General features: G+C 42.0%; 1 protein-coding gene across 7 annotated transcripts in view; it reads right to left on the bottom strand.

Moving 5' to 3' along the window:
- Positions 1-1592: 1592 nt before the first annotated feature.
- Tmem144 (transmembrane protein 144) overlaps positions 1593-14589 on the bottom strand; it is a 40695-nt gene continuing 27698 nt past the window's right edge. For all 7 annotated transcript variants that reach the window (XM_021157853.2, XM_029475434.2, XM_085835817.1 and 4 more), the window contains 4 exons: positions 11909-12028; positions 10392-10489; positions 6043-6096; positions 1593-3142 (listed from right to left, as the gene is read on the bottom strand). In XM_021157853.2, the coding sequence (XP_021013512.1) occupies positions 3059-3142; positions 6043-6096; positions 10392-10489; positions 11909-12028 (356 nt within the window). In that variant the 3' untranslated portion in view covers positions 1593-3058. The remainder of the gene's footprint in view (positions 3143-6042; positions 6097-10391; positions 10490-11908; positions 12029-14589) is intronic.

Below are 14589 nucleotides of genomic sequence, written 5' to 3'. Positions count from 1 at the left end.
TACTAACCAGAACCCTGGAGCTCTTGTCTCTAGCTGCATATGTATCGAAAGATGGCCTAGTCGGCCATCAATGGAAAGAGAGGCCCATTGGACTTGCAAACTTTATATGCCCCAATATAGGGGAATGCCAGGGCCAAAAGAATGGGAATGGGGGGCTAGGGAAGTGGGGGGCGCTATGGGGGACTTTTGGGATAGTATTGGAAATGTAATTGAGGAAAATATGTAATAAAAATATAAAAAAAAATTATAAATGTGTCAAAAGATACCGAAAATGTGTCATATATAAGAAACCCTGAGTATGTTTACATGATTGCTTGATGCAAACAGCTTTTCTCTCCCCCAGCATTAACATGCCAATCTCCTTCGAGGTCCCAAAAACCATCTCGATGAGTCTGACACATTGTTTTTGTTTGTTTTTTGTTTGTTTGGTTGGTTTTTTTGAGGGAGGGTTTCTCTGTATATCCTTGGTTGTCCTGGAACTTGCTCTGCAGAACAGAGAGATCTGCCGGCTTCTAGCTCTCAAGTGCTGGGATTAAAGAGGTGCACCCCCACCACCTGGAGAACATTGGTTTTTAATGTTTTATATAAATATACATATGGGTCACTTTGATCACTAGCAATTTTCTTCAAGTGTATCATACTATACACAAGGTTGTACAACTTACTTTTTTCAACTCCATGTGACTTTTAGCACCAACAGGTATAGTAGTCAGTAACACTAAATGAAGTAAGTCAGGAATAAAGGCCCATTGGTAGCTCAAAGGAAATGCTATATTGTTAAGCCCTAGATTCTTTATTTTCTGTTCTGCATGTCCCACAGTGTGAAGATCAGCCTTACGGGGTGGCTCCTTTCACTTTATGCAGCTTTGTCTCTGGACACAAGGGGACAGGAGCTCTCTGGTACAAACGTGGCTGCCATTTTCATTAAGCTGCAGTAGAAAGCACAACTTGAAAAGATCAAAACAGCAGACTCTGGCTGTACCACACAAGGGGAATGAAAACCTCAAACCCTCACCTCTGAGGGTGAGTGGACAGAGGGGAGATTACAAAACTGCAGGAGGGGAGAGGCAAAAACAGACAGACAGACAGACACCAAAACCTACATCAAGATGAACCCACAGAAACCAGGACAGAGAGGACTGGAAGCCTACAACTGTGGAGCTACGTCCTTGATTAGAAAGGGTCCCGTGGCTTCTAGCCAGCACTGTTTGAGCCTTCCCCTCAGCTCACCAGTCTGAAGAGAGTGTCTCCCCTTTCCTAATAACCACATGGCCCTGTCTCAAAAGATAAGGAACCCAGCAAATGCCATTGATTGTGCTAGGACTCAGATATGTCCCTATAACGTAACCATGAACAGTAAATTGTTTGGTAACCATTTTGGAAAAGCTTGTTTCTGCCACAATACTTTTATTAACATTGTAGGCATTGCTTGGATTGCTTGGGGTGGAATTAAGGGCCCATTTTTTCTTTTACTGTTTTTTTCCTCTGTAATTTCCTTACTTCCTGTTTAAAATTGGCCAAATTTTAAACCTCACAAAGAATAAAGGCTGCCCACCATGAAATTCTAAAATATATCTAAAGAAGAAAAGAAATAGTTTTTCTGTCATGTTTATTCAGAAATTGTCATACCATCACAATTTAATGACATTTCAAGTAAAAACTGAAATAGAAAAAAGACATTATTAATATCAAATATTATTTGTGTGAGCAATTCAATGATTAGAAGGGACTCCAGGGATGTTTCTGATTTGGCAAGACAAAGCCTAATTGGGCTGAGGATGGTAAGTCCAGTAGTTTTTATAAGTTGTAAGTTTTACCTATCTGTAAACTTTGTTTCCCCTTGATTAACATGTAGTAACAATAGCAAAGACGTTTAGAGTGTTTGTCAGGCAAGGAGACATTTGGACAACTGAATTCAAGGCACATGCTATCACTGGCCCTCCTTCCCAGGAAGCCTGCCATGCCGAGAGAGCGCTCAGGTCCAAAGCTACACAACTCAGACCGAGCATCTGAGGTTTAAGCCGAGGCAGGTGCAGGATGCTATTCTGTTGCTCTGGCACGACAAAGCACTGCAATATCAGGAGAGAATGGGTGAAAGGCACAGCCGAACACCATTATTCTATTAAGGGTGCAGAGAGCATGGTCGTGAGCAATGTGCCTGTGGGTTTTTTTTTTTCCTTAAAGAATCAAATCAATACATATGCTACCTTCTTTTGTCTCCTGGAAATCAGTTAAAATAGGGCCAAAAGAAACACTTCCAGTTAAAATGATCTTTTAAGTAACTGTGTTTAAGGAGAAAAAAAAAATAGTTGTGCAGTCAAACAAGTCGGCTTCCTTTAAATTGAACCTGATGAGCTAAAACTGCTATTTCAGCAACTCTAGAATGTGTCCAAATCTGAAACCACGAACACACGTATGTGTGCTTGTGAATGTATACATTATATCACACGTACATAGTGGTGACCTGCTCTCTGAGGATCCGTTTTATCTGGAATAATTATCAAACACTTTGAGCTAAGAAGGGCAGGCAAGATAAAGAGCCGAGCAATATTAAAGTAATAATTTTTGGCCAAAAATAATGAACTGGCATTTTAAACATTCAGGTTGCAACTATGACATTTGCTCTTAGCAAAGGGGCCGATATCTTTAATGTAAATTCCACAAGGTATGTGTGTGTTCCTTCCCTCAACCAAGAAAGGACTTATTTTGGGTCCTCTTTATTAATAAATTATAAATTGGGATGGTAATTTCTTTTGTACAAACTCCATCCTATTTTCTGGATTATAGTATTAAGTCGACACTGTTAGACAGGATGATCCGATATGCCTTTGAGCCACCCAGCGAGGTCCAGCCTTCATTAATAGCTCATCGAAAGGAGTTTTCATACACGCTGAACTGAAACACGGTCTCTCTTCGCGTTCTCAAGTTGGTGGAGCCAACAGCCATTTATCCGTTCATTCCCAGAGTGGCAGAGACCCACAGCGCCGCAGCTTAGCTGTCCCGCAGTGTTAGCTTGTGCAGCAAAGGTCCTTCTCCTAGCCGCTGCTGCCCTCTGCTGCTACACTTTAGAAAAAGCGGTGCACAAGGCCCCAGCTAAGATGATGCAGAAAGCCAGCAACATCAGTAAGTAGTTTCGGAGACCCTGAGTAATAAAAACAAGAACGGCTGCATTGAATAAAACTTGAATAAAATTTAAATTTACAACATGTATATTTTAAAACGAATGTCATGGATCTTTACTGTGTCATATTCTCTGGCTATTGGTATGCCGGTCTGTCTCCCTCCCTCCCTCCCTCCCTCCCTCCCTCCCTCCCTCCCTCCCTCCCTCCCTCCCTCTCTCCCTCCCTCCCTGGGGGAAGTGTGTCCCTGTGGGCGGGTCTTGAGGTCTCAGATGCTCAAGCCACATCCAGTGTGGCAGTCTCCTTCCTGCTGCCTGTAGATCTAGATGTAGAACTCTCAGCCCCTCCCCAGCACCGTGGCTGCTTGTATACCACCATGCTTCTCACCATGCTGATAATGGACTAAGCCTCTGAACTATGAGACAGCTCCAGTTAAGTGTTTTCTTTTATAAAGGTGGCCATGGTCATAGTGTCTCTTCACAGCAATAAGATCCTAACTAAGACGGTGGGGATGGGGGGGGGGGTGTGTGAATGGCCTGTTGGGTATTCAAGAGCCTATAGGTCTTATCTTTTCAAGCAATAAGAAGGCATTAAAGGAGCAGGAAGATGTAGGTGCTGAAATTTTAGATTTGCATTCTGGAAAAATCTACTTTTTTTTTTTTTTGAGGATGTAAAACAGATGGGAGGGGCCAGAATCAATGTAAGGAGACCAAGGCGGCAACCTTCTTCCTTCGAGAAAGAAGATGGAACACACCAATGGTATGATGGAGATGGGTCTAAAGCAAGGAGGAGAGGTGCAAGGAAGATTAGCTTTTGCTGCTATGCATGGACACTTGTGTTAAAGATGGAAGGCATGAATTGCCTCATCCCCATGCAGCTCAGTCATGGTCTGAGTCTCAAAGAAATACCTTCCTGCTGTAAGCAGGCATATTTCATTTCCATGAGATCTATCTTCAGGGGTACACATAGAGCGGTTTCAATAGCTTTCATTCTGAGATTAAACCCTCAAACAGCAAGAAACGAACTTCCTCGGTCCCTGAGCATCCTTTTTGGGTAATATCTTAGCCCCTTCAGTCATTTTTCACATAGAATGGTTCTCAGCACCTTCTTTGCCTTGGCTGTTTCTTTCTGAATAATGGCTAGTAGGTACTCACTCACACCTTTGTACAGATAGACTCCGAACACTGTCAGGCAAGATCTGTACGCTCCAAAACCAGAATAGTGCCTCACTGACTCGAGATACGGATTCTACCTGAGTGGCCTTGTCACCGAGGCTAGGCTCGGTAGCAAGGGAGTCCCAGGGACCTCCTTTCTTTGCCTCTCCAGTGCTTGGATTACAATGTGTACCACCACACCTGCATTTTGGGACCAAACTTAGGTCCCTGTGCTTCAAGTTAAGCACTTTACCAACAAAACTAGTCTCCCTTCCTAAGTTGTAGATCATCTAACACAGAAATCATAGAATGCTACTATTGGCCGTTTCCTTAGAAGTGATATGATTTAACTGTGGACATGAAGTGAGCACACAGGGATTCTGAGAGGTCCATTGGGGTGGGGGAGATAAGAATATCTATGCAGCCTTTGTCACATCTATAGGGAAAGTGAAGGTGGTCACCCTCCTCTCACCAAAACACTGACTAAATTGGGCTCACCAAGGCAGGTAACCTAAAGTTACTTAAGGGAGGGGCTAATAGGGAGGGAGGCTGGAGATGGGATGCCATGTCTCTGCAGAGAACTGACTGACTTATTGTGCAGAGTGAATCTGTGAAGGCTGGGTGCTGCTCATGGGTGATCCTCAGCAGAGCTGAGAGCTGCATTTCTCAGCATCACCCCCAGGAATGCCTGGCCAGTGAAGTATGGGTGGAAACCTAGTGCTGAGGGTGGGTCATGTAAGAGTTAAAGTTGAGGGAAGGGTTCCCTTTTTACCAGGTCTTTTTTAGCCAGGTCTGCTGTGAGGGAAGATCAGACGGAGTGCCCTAGTGTGGTTGCCTCATGAATCAGAGTCCAACAGAAGAGGCCAAACTGACAGTTGTACATGAGGCTAGCTCTCCTAACCACATAGCAGGACTCTCTCTGCACATTGAGTTTTTCTGTTTTTAATTTGTCATCTTTTCCTGTCAGTTCCTTAGGAGCACTGGGCTTTATTTCTGACAAATTCACAGAGTAGAGGGAAATTTGTGCAGCAACCCCAGATACAAAAGAAACAGTACCCAGAATGGAGAGGCTAAGGGACTCTGCTTTTAAATTCATAGCTCTTATCAGGATTAGTCACACTTGGGGCTGGATAGATGGTTCAGTGGTTAACAGGGCTTGCTGCTCTTCCAACAGGGAATTCAGTTCCCAGTACACCCACATGGGGCAGCTTACAACTGCCTGAGCTCCAGCTCCGGGCAGCCGGCACCCTCTTCTAGCCACTGCATGCACATACCCACACACTGACACATGCGTGCATAAATAAATGAAAAAGTAAATAAAAAACTATTGCTAAGAGTAATTACCCTTAACATGTAATTCAAAGACCTAAGTTTTACATATTCTTTTTGCAATTTAATAAGGAATCAGGTTAGAGCACATTTGTCTTTGGTCAGAGCTTTGTAGGCTGGGTCTCGGCCAGGTAAGTTGTCTGGCTTGCTGGGAGCCTCAGTACTAGAGACGGTGTCCAATTCTCGACTGGTGAATTGCAGCACCCAGAGCCACCAGGCGGGGCCCAGCTTCTGGTGCCCACATTTCCAGGTATGTGAGTCCCACACTAGCGCTTTAGGTCTCCTAAAATCCTTGCCTTAGTTTTCAGAAGTCTTAACCTAGCTACTGGTACTAGTTCAGAACAGGGCACTCAGTAACTGTGTTTAAAGAAGAAATGTATCATCTATCCAAAGTTCTTAAGACTGAGATTCGGGGACAGCAATCATTTCTTCATCCTTACCTGTATTTCCTTGAAAATGAGTATCCCCCAAAGTGCAGCAATAAGTCCAGGACCCTTAAATTGAAAAAAAGGCTTTAATTTTATTGTATTTTTAAAAAATATATAACTGCATCCTAGAAAAATACAGTAAGCTATAAGCAACATAATTTTTTTGGGCAGGTAACCTTATAATCTAAACTATAGTTCCATATTCATCCAAAAATCAAAGTAACATCTTTAAATAAGACAGACTTCTTTCTTTCTTTCTTTCTTTCTTTCTTTCTTTCTTTCTTTCTTTCTTTCTTTCTTTCCTTCCTTCCTTCCTTCTCTCTTTCTTTTTTTGTCTTTCTCTCTTTCTTTCTCTTTCTTTCTTTCTTTCTTTCTTTCTTTCTTTCTTTCTTTCTTTCTTTCTTTCTTTCTTTCTTTTCCTTCCTTCCTTCCTTCCTTCCTTCCTTCCTTCCTTCCTTCCTTCCTTCCTTCCTTCCTTCTCTCTCTCTTTCTTTCTTTCTCTTGCTATTTTTTGTCTTCATGGTCATTATTGCTACTATTTTGGTGATGCTGTAATTTTTTTATCACATTAAACAATTTTCTTTAGTGCGATATGCTTACGATAAACTACTTTAGTCAGGCCTTGTAGTGTGGGTGTGTAGTCCTGGATACCTGAGAAGCTAAGGCAGGAGAACTAAAAAATTGATGGCTTGCAGGGTTAAAGACTGAGTTCAAAGCCAGCCTGGCTAGCCTGTCTAAGAAGGCAGAGTAATATTGGAAAGGGGAGGGGCTATACCTCAGTGGTACTGTGCTTCCCTCCTGTGTGGGAAGTCCGGTTTCAAACCTAAATACAAAAACCAACCAACCAACTGAACCACAAACAACCCAAGAGACAGAAGAGAGACAAACAACCTCCCTCTTTTAAAATAAACAAATAGCTTGTTTCTCTCTTGATGTACTTCTTAGACACACATAAAAAGATTCATAAAATCAAGTGTGTGACTACACGTTATCTTTCTCAGCATTAGCTACATGATCTGATCTCCTAAATGAAGCAAGGGCATCTTTGATAGACAATGGCAGTACCAGGCCGCCATGTAGACCAATCAACTTTGTCTAACACTAAACCCGAAGAAATGCTAAAGAGATACATACATACATACATACATATGTGTGTGTGTGTGTGTGTATCCAAGCAATGGGAGCTCCTGGAGGCAAGGATAAGAGTTAAAAGTATACAAAATGGGAAATGGGAAGAAACAATAAAATGCACATTTCTACAGTTTGAAAATGTGAATCCGTTCAGGTCTGGAACGAATGTTTTTCACCAGCAAGGAAAACAGTGGAGTTGGCTTAGCTGTGATGTCGGGGAAGAAGACGACATACGAGAGCAGAATGTTAATGACTCCTCTTCAAGCCCTGCAGGGACTCTGGAAGAGCTTCAATAAACAATTCCACCATGTTCTCTCTCCCACACCACTCCCACTGTCTAACAGGGCTGGCCCAGTAGAGTTTGATTCCGCTGCTTCTAGCACGGAAGGGAAGCAATAAAAGTGTCCTGTTCTCCACTTATCACCATCTGCGAAGTCAGCATCAAAGGGGGCAGAGACATCGGTCAAAGGAAGCGCCTTACATCAGATTTGCAAAGTGCTTGTCTCAGGAACCCAACTCCAGTGAGAAGCACGGGCCTTGTAACATCAATATTACACTGGCTGCTCAGGAATCTTTATCCTCTTCATTCTGAAAACGCAATTCCCTCCAGAGAAGAAAGGACCATAGGGTGCCCTGGTCTCTGAAGCATCCTACCTGATGATGTTTAAAATTACCCTTTATCCATGCTCTGAGCATTGCTGTGAAGATATATGTGGTTTTAGGAAGTGATACTGTGCTAATGTAAAGTACAGCCCAGGCAAAGGCGTGCCCTGGAGAGAGAGAGAGAGAGAGAGAGAGAGAGAGAGAGAGAGAGAGAGAGAGAGAGAGAGAGAGAGAGAGAGAGAGGCCATTTCACAGTAGCTGCAACTGCTTGGGATGCTTGAACTGTGCATTTTCTTTTTGTAAAATAATACGCGTTGACATCTAAGTGAAAGGAAAGGTGGGTTTGGTTTGGTTCTGTCTCAGGAAGCCAAGCTTAAAGCTTAGCATAATGCTTGGTGCATAGACACTATTAATGAGAAGAAACGAAGCCTTCTGAATGATGATGTATTTAGTTTTGGAATTGCCAGGGGAGTGGGGGGTCCAGGCACTGGGGAATGGGGTCTTCCTTCCTCCTCCTCCCCCTCCTTCCTTTCATAAAGATTTTGGATCTAGCCGGGCAGTGGTGGCGCACGCCTTTAATCCCAGCACTTGGGAGGCAGAGGCAGGTGGATTTCCGAGTTTGAGGCCAGCCTGGTGTACAGAGTGAGTTCCAGGAAAGCCAGGACTACACAGAGAAACTCTGTCTCAGAAACCCCGACCCCCCAAAAAAGGGAAAAATAAAGATTTTGGATCTAATAAAAACTCTATTGAGACTTGCAGACTTAGGCATTTCCTTTTCATGCCAACATGCAGGCTGTCTAAACAAAAATACCACTTAGATTTTATTTGAATTTAGTTTTGTTTGCAGGTTATTTGATAAATACAGAGCAATCCAAAGAACACTGTGTGAGCTAGACTTGGTGAGACATGATTGAGATTTCTAACATTCTGGGGGCTAATGCAGAAGGGTTTTAAATTTGAGGCCAGCTTGGGCTACAAAGACACCGTCTTGGAAACAGACAAATACTGTTTGAAACCCACACCAAGCCATTATGAAATCTGTTTTAGACTAGTCAAGGTTTAATTTTTTCAGTTTACACAGGTGTGTTACTAAAATGACTTAAGGAAGGAATGTCTGGGTTGATTATTTAGGAATCAGGAGAACAGCTCGTCAGAAGAGCGGAACACTGGGGTGGAGGTTCAACAGGTAAGGCCCATCATGACTGCTCTTGCCGAGAACCCAAGCTCTGTTCCCAACGGCTATGTTACGTAGCTCACAACTGCCTGCGACTCCAGCTCCAGGGGGATCTGTACTCAGGTACACATGCCCACACACACCACACACAGGCACACATGCACACACATGTTAAAAATAATAACAATAAGATCCTTAAAGAAAATGCCCACTTATATACTATAGTATATATAGTGTATATAGTATATATATGTATATGTGTAATACTTATGTGTATATATATATATATGCTATATATACATATATACACATATATACTATATATACACATATACTATATATACATATATACACACACTATACATACATACACATGCATACACACACTATACATACATACACATGCACACACACACTATACATACATACACATGCACACACACACCACACACAGGCACACATGCATACACATGTTAAAATAATAACGATAAGATCCTTAAAGTAAATGCCCACTTATATACTATACTATATATAGCATATATAAGTATATATGTAATACTTATGTATATATGTACATATATACACACATACACTATATATACACATATATACTATATATAAATATATATACTATATGTACATGTATACACACACTATACATACATACACACGCACACACACACACATATATGTATGTATGTATGTATGTGTATATATGTATATATATATATATATATATATATATATATATACACACACATACATATATATTATACTTTTTTCTCTCTTGCCATTACCACCAGGGACTCCCATTGCTGGCTTACATGGTTTTATTTTTATATATAGCTATAGAGAGAAGGCTGAAGACTGTCTAAGGTGATGATGAGCCAGAGGCCCACAGGAGCTGTGGGAACTGTTCTCAGGAGTTCTGGTTTCCACCAGTTCTGTGATTCAGGCAGCACTCTTGCTGGTGCCTCAACTTCTTCATCTTCAAAGTGGAGATGACTTTAGCATGACTTAGGTTTTGTCAAAATAAGCATTTTGGGTTTTGCTGTTACCTATGTTTCACATAATTAAGCTCTCCAAACCCATGGGCGCAGATAACAGTCCCTCTGGTTAATGTCATCATAATTTTTAAAAACTTCTTCAACCCAGGGACACATACTGAGTGCCAAGAGGAGTTTGAAGAACTCTTCGTCTCACATTATATTTCTACAGTGTCACACAAATGAGCCCGAGAGAGTTATGAATAGAAAATGATAACATATCCCAGGTGTCATTAGGTAAAATGACCAAAGGAAGCCACATTCAGGGATGTAGAGATTGGGTATTTGCAAACCTGTTAAAAAGGGGTTATAAACGTTTGCTCCTTAGTAACCAAGCATCTGTCGACTCGAGACTGGCTGCTTGTCTATTTTTAGTGTCAAAACAACCCAGGAAACCGGCCACTTACAGCAGTGATGATCGGGAAGCTGATCACGGCGCTTAGTGAGTGGTTGGCGATGAACCAGCAGCAGGTGGCGATGGCCCACAGCACCCCTGACAGGAAGCCTGGAACACAAGGGAGCACATGCGGGAGGCAGGCGGTCCTCTGCCGAGGGCTCCTACACCTCCTACCCCAGGGGCTGTGAAAGCACGGATAGAAGCATTCTTATAAACAACGCTGGCCCCTCTGGAGTTATGAGCTATGCTTTCTGGTTGATTTAGAAGGCGAGCGATGCCAGGTGAGGTGGCACACGCTTAATCCCAGCACTTGGAAGGTAGAGGCAGGCGGATTTCTGAGTTCGAGGCCAGCCTGGTCTACACAGTGAGTTCCAGGATAGCCAGGGCTACACAGAGAAACCCTGTCTCGAAAAACAACAACAAAAGGAGGTGAGCGATTCCTCTGCTCCAGGATTCTGTGAGGAAGATGCTGAGTTATCCCTTCGTGGATATTAAGGAAGAGCTGAGTTAGGGACTGAGGAAGGGAGAGGGACCCAGAGGGTACAGGATCTGACACACCCTGTGGAGTGAGCTTGGGACTGATGCTGAGCTGGGGGCGGACAGAATCCCATCCTGTAAGAGAAGACCCTAGCTAAGCAATCCGCAATGTGCTAGCCAGGTGTTCACTAACCACTCTGCTAATCAACCAGACACTCAAAAAGAATTGGATGCTTTAGTTTATGTAAGAATATTTACTTGTGGATCCACGCTCCATATTGAATCATGCTGAACTCTTTAGTGAGAAACCATTATTATAACAGTCAATGACTAAAGGATTATGATCCAAAACACACTTTCTATTAACACTCCAGAATCTTTTTTTTTTCCTTTTGAACTTTCTGGTTTTTTTTTTTTTTTCCGAGACAGGGTTTCTCTGTGTAGCCCTGGCTATCCTGGAACTCACTGTGTAGACCAGGCTGGCCTCGAACTCAGAAATCCGTCTGCCTCTGCCTCCCAAGTGCTGGGATTAAAGGCATGTGCCACCATGCCCGGCTTTTGAACTTTCTGGATAAACTACTTTTCTAAGTGACTTCAGACTCTTATCTGTTAATACTTCTTTTATTGTAAATACAGACATAGGGAGCCAATTTGTAATGCTAATCTTAAAATGGTAGGAAAAAAGTAGTGAAGACTGAGGACCCTTTAACACAAGAAACATCAAAAAAACATCAAAATTAATGTTTTGACAATTTAGGCTCTATACTAGCATAACATCTTGTATATAGTTTCTTATCTACCTACCTATCTATCTATCTATCTATCTATCTATCTATCTATCTATCTATCTATCTATTTTTCAGTGCTTCATATTTTATGGTGAACTAACACTTAAGAGAACTAGCTCTCTCTCTCTCCCTCTCTCTCTCCCCATCTCTGAGATCTTCTCTTTCTTTCCCTTTCCCTCTCTCTAATGATTATTCAGGTTCATTTAGTGGGACTGGCACTTACACAGAATAATAAGATTTTGTAATTAATATTCTTTCTTACCTGGTAAGACTGCCTCTGGATACAGCTTTGGCCTATTTTTCATGGCTACACAGTAGGCCACAAAGTAGACTGTACTTGTAAGAAAGATGCCGCTGGAGTGTGCGAACACATAGTCTAAATCTGCAAACGTGGATGACGAAATGCAAGCATCATTTTAGCCACCTTAACAGTTGTTAATTTCTGAACATAAAACAAACTCACAGAAACTGACCTTAAATTCGCAGGAATATTCATTATACCTAATTATTCTAAATCTCCAATGTGTTCTTTGTTTCAAATTTTAATAAATGGATTTAAAATCTAGAAATGTGAAGTAAGTTAACTACAGAGAGAATCTATCAGGCTGCTTTTCCTATAACTCTGGAAATCTCAGTAAGAAACAGTGAATAGTGTCCAACTACGATGTCAAGTTGCCTTTTAAGAAGGAATAGGCATCCAGCCCTATTTCTATTACAGGCCTCAGCAACTGTAGTATATCTTGTTGTAGACCAGAGGGGAGAATGTGGATTAAAAATGGGCACTTGTGTGTCCCCAAACTCCAAGGTCTGTTGATCCACTCAGAGATCAGCACTTCTGTTGTAGATGACAGCTGAGTTGGAGGTCATAAAGTGTTGAAAGTTATTCCAAAGACAGCTTTGTCTAACTGTTTACAACAAACTAGCTGTAACGTGGGACAGGGTAGTGATACACATGGTGGCCCATCCCGGAGACCCTAATATCACTGACAGCCTGAGCAGATGGCACTGTGCCACCCAGATGGGTGCGCGGCAGGAGCTTGGCTAGGAATCTACCTTCGAGTCAAGGCTTCTCTCATCTACAGTTTTGACAGAGATGAGCGGAGTGCTCCTGGATGAAGACTTGAACTGCATGCCTATGTCTTCTTTTAAACCCAAAATCACATTGTAGATTGTAGAGATGAAATCCATCCATCTATCCACAAAAGGATGTCATAATGGTGCTGTAAAAGCACAGACCACAAAGGCAAGTCCTTCCTCACTGATGAGGGACACGAGAAACCTGCCTAATAACTCTCCGATGTAATAGTTGTCAGTCGTGAAATGGCAATAGCAATGGTGTCTGTTGCATTAGGGGCTAACTAGTTGGTTTCTGCAGCAGACCTTACAACAGAGCACATGATACGGATGTGCTGTTAAACAAAACAGAGTAATGGCCCGCTGAGGATAATTGTTTTAAGAAACTGGAATAAAGTTTGCTCTCGTCAGACAGTCAGAGTTGTAAGAATAACACCTAAAAACTCATTGTCTATTGAGAGTAAAAGACAGTTGAGGGCATTGTTTATTATGTCCCAGGACCAGGAGGGGCTTTCTTCCTGAACAGTCAATTGTTTTTATCTGTGTTTACTGACTTCTGGAACTGAATTAATTTCCCTTGTGGCCATGAGAACCAAATTCATGGCTTATTTCAAGCAAGTGTACAAGTGTTCCACAAAGATGTCAAACTCACTTTGGCTCTGTTTCTTTTTTTTTTTTTTTTTTTTTTTTTTTTTTGGTTTTTCGAGACAGGGTTTCTCTGTGTAGCCCAGCTGTCCTGGAACTCACTCTGTAGACCAGGCTGGCCTCGAACTCAGAGATCCGCCTGCCTCTGCCTCCCAAGTGCTAGGATTAAAGGCGTGCGCCACCACGCCCGGCCTTTTTTCCTATTTTTTTCTCCTTCCTTTGATTACATTTTCCTTTAGTAACTATCTTTTTAAAAGGAAAAAAAAAATCTAAAAAAGAATTTACATAAAACCTTAAAGTAAATGAGGTCAGTAGAAGGTTCTAGCACTGCTCATGGAGCCAAGTACAGGAAGGAGGAAAGGAGCCAGCAGCCTCAAGGTCATCGGTCAAGTTCAAACCTCCACGATAACTCAAGTTCTCCCTGTGGGGACTCAACTGGCCTTGAGCTTGTGACTTTCCTGTCTTATTCGATACTTAGTTCTACACTTCACATTTCTCTCTTATCTACGTAACCAGTCACATTGATTTTTCTACATCACACAACCAGAACTTCACTTTGTCCTTGCTTCCTTAAGTCTGCCGTGCTTCCGTGCAGTTCTAAGACTCCTACCAGAGGATTCTCTCACCTCCCTTTCAGCCTGCCCAGGGTCGTTGCACAGAAAGTTCAGTTTGCTCCTGAGATACTGATTTTAGGACTGGAGGCATTATGCCGACCCTTTTATTTAGATGGACCACTTTGTGCTTGAAAAAGACTATCCTCTGATATACTTTGGACATTTACTTGGTCTAAGAATACTGTGTGCTATGTATGCATCACGGAGAGTCTGCTGATACATATGCACTGCCAAACTTTGAATAATGGCATGATACTCTGCCATGCACATATATCTTAGCTGTATCAAATGATCCTTCATTTACGGACATTTCACCTATTTTCAGTTTTATATTGCTGTGAATAATGTCACAATGAACATTCCCGCCTCTCCTTTTTATGAAAATATATGAGCCTTTCTGTAGAAACATTCCTTGAATTAAAATTACTGGGAAAAAAAGAATACTGTGTGCTATACTTTAACTTTTTAAAAGAACAGAACACATATCATCACACATATGTTCTCAGAGGTCATGATATTAGACATAAATGGCTCTTCACAATCTCTCGATCTTAGTGGAAAGCTGAGAACCCCTTGCTGAGATCCCAGCAGTGGTACTGAATCCTGACTA

The sequence above is a fragment of the Mus caroli genome, unplaced genomic scaffold (genome assembly GCF_978045245.1).
Source record: "Mus caroli unplaced genomic scaffold, Mus_caroli_1 scaffold_3, whole genome shotgun sequence".
Classification (NCBI taxonomy): domain Eukaryota; kingdom Metazoa; phylum Chordata; class Mammalia; order Rodentia; family Muridae; genus Mus; species Mus caroli.
The sequence above is the reverse complement of the archived record's forward strand: the minus strand, read 5'-3'. Positions and strand labels throughout refer to the sequence as shown.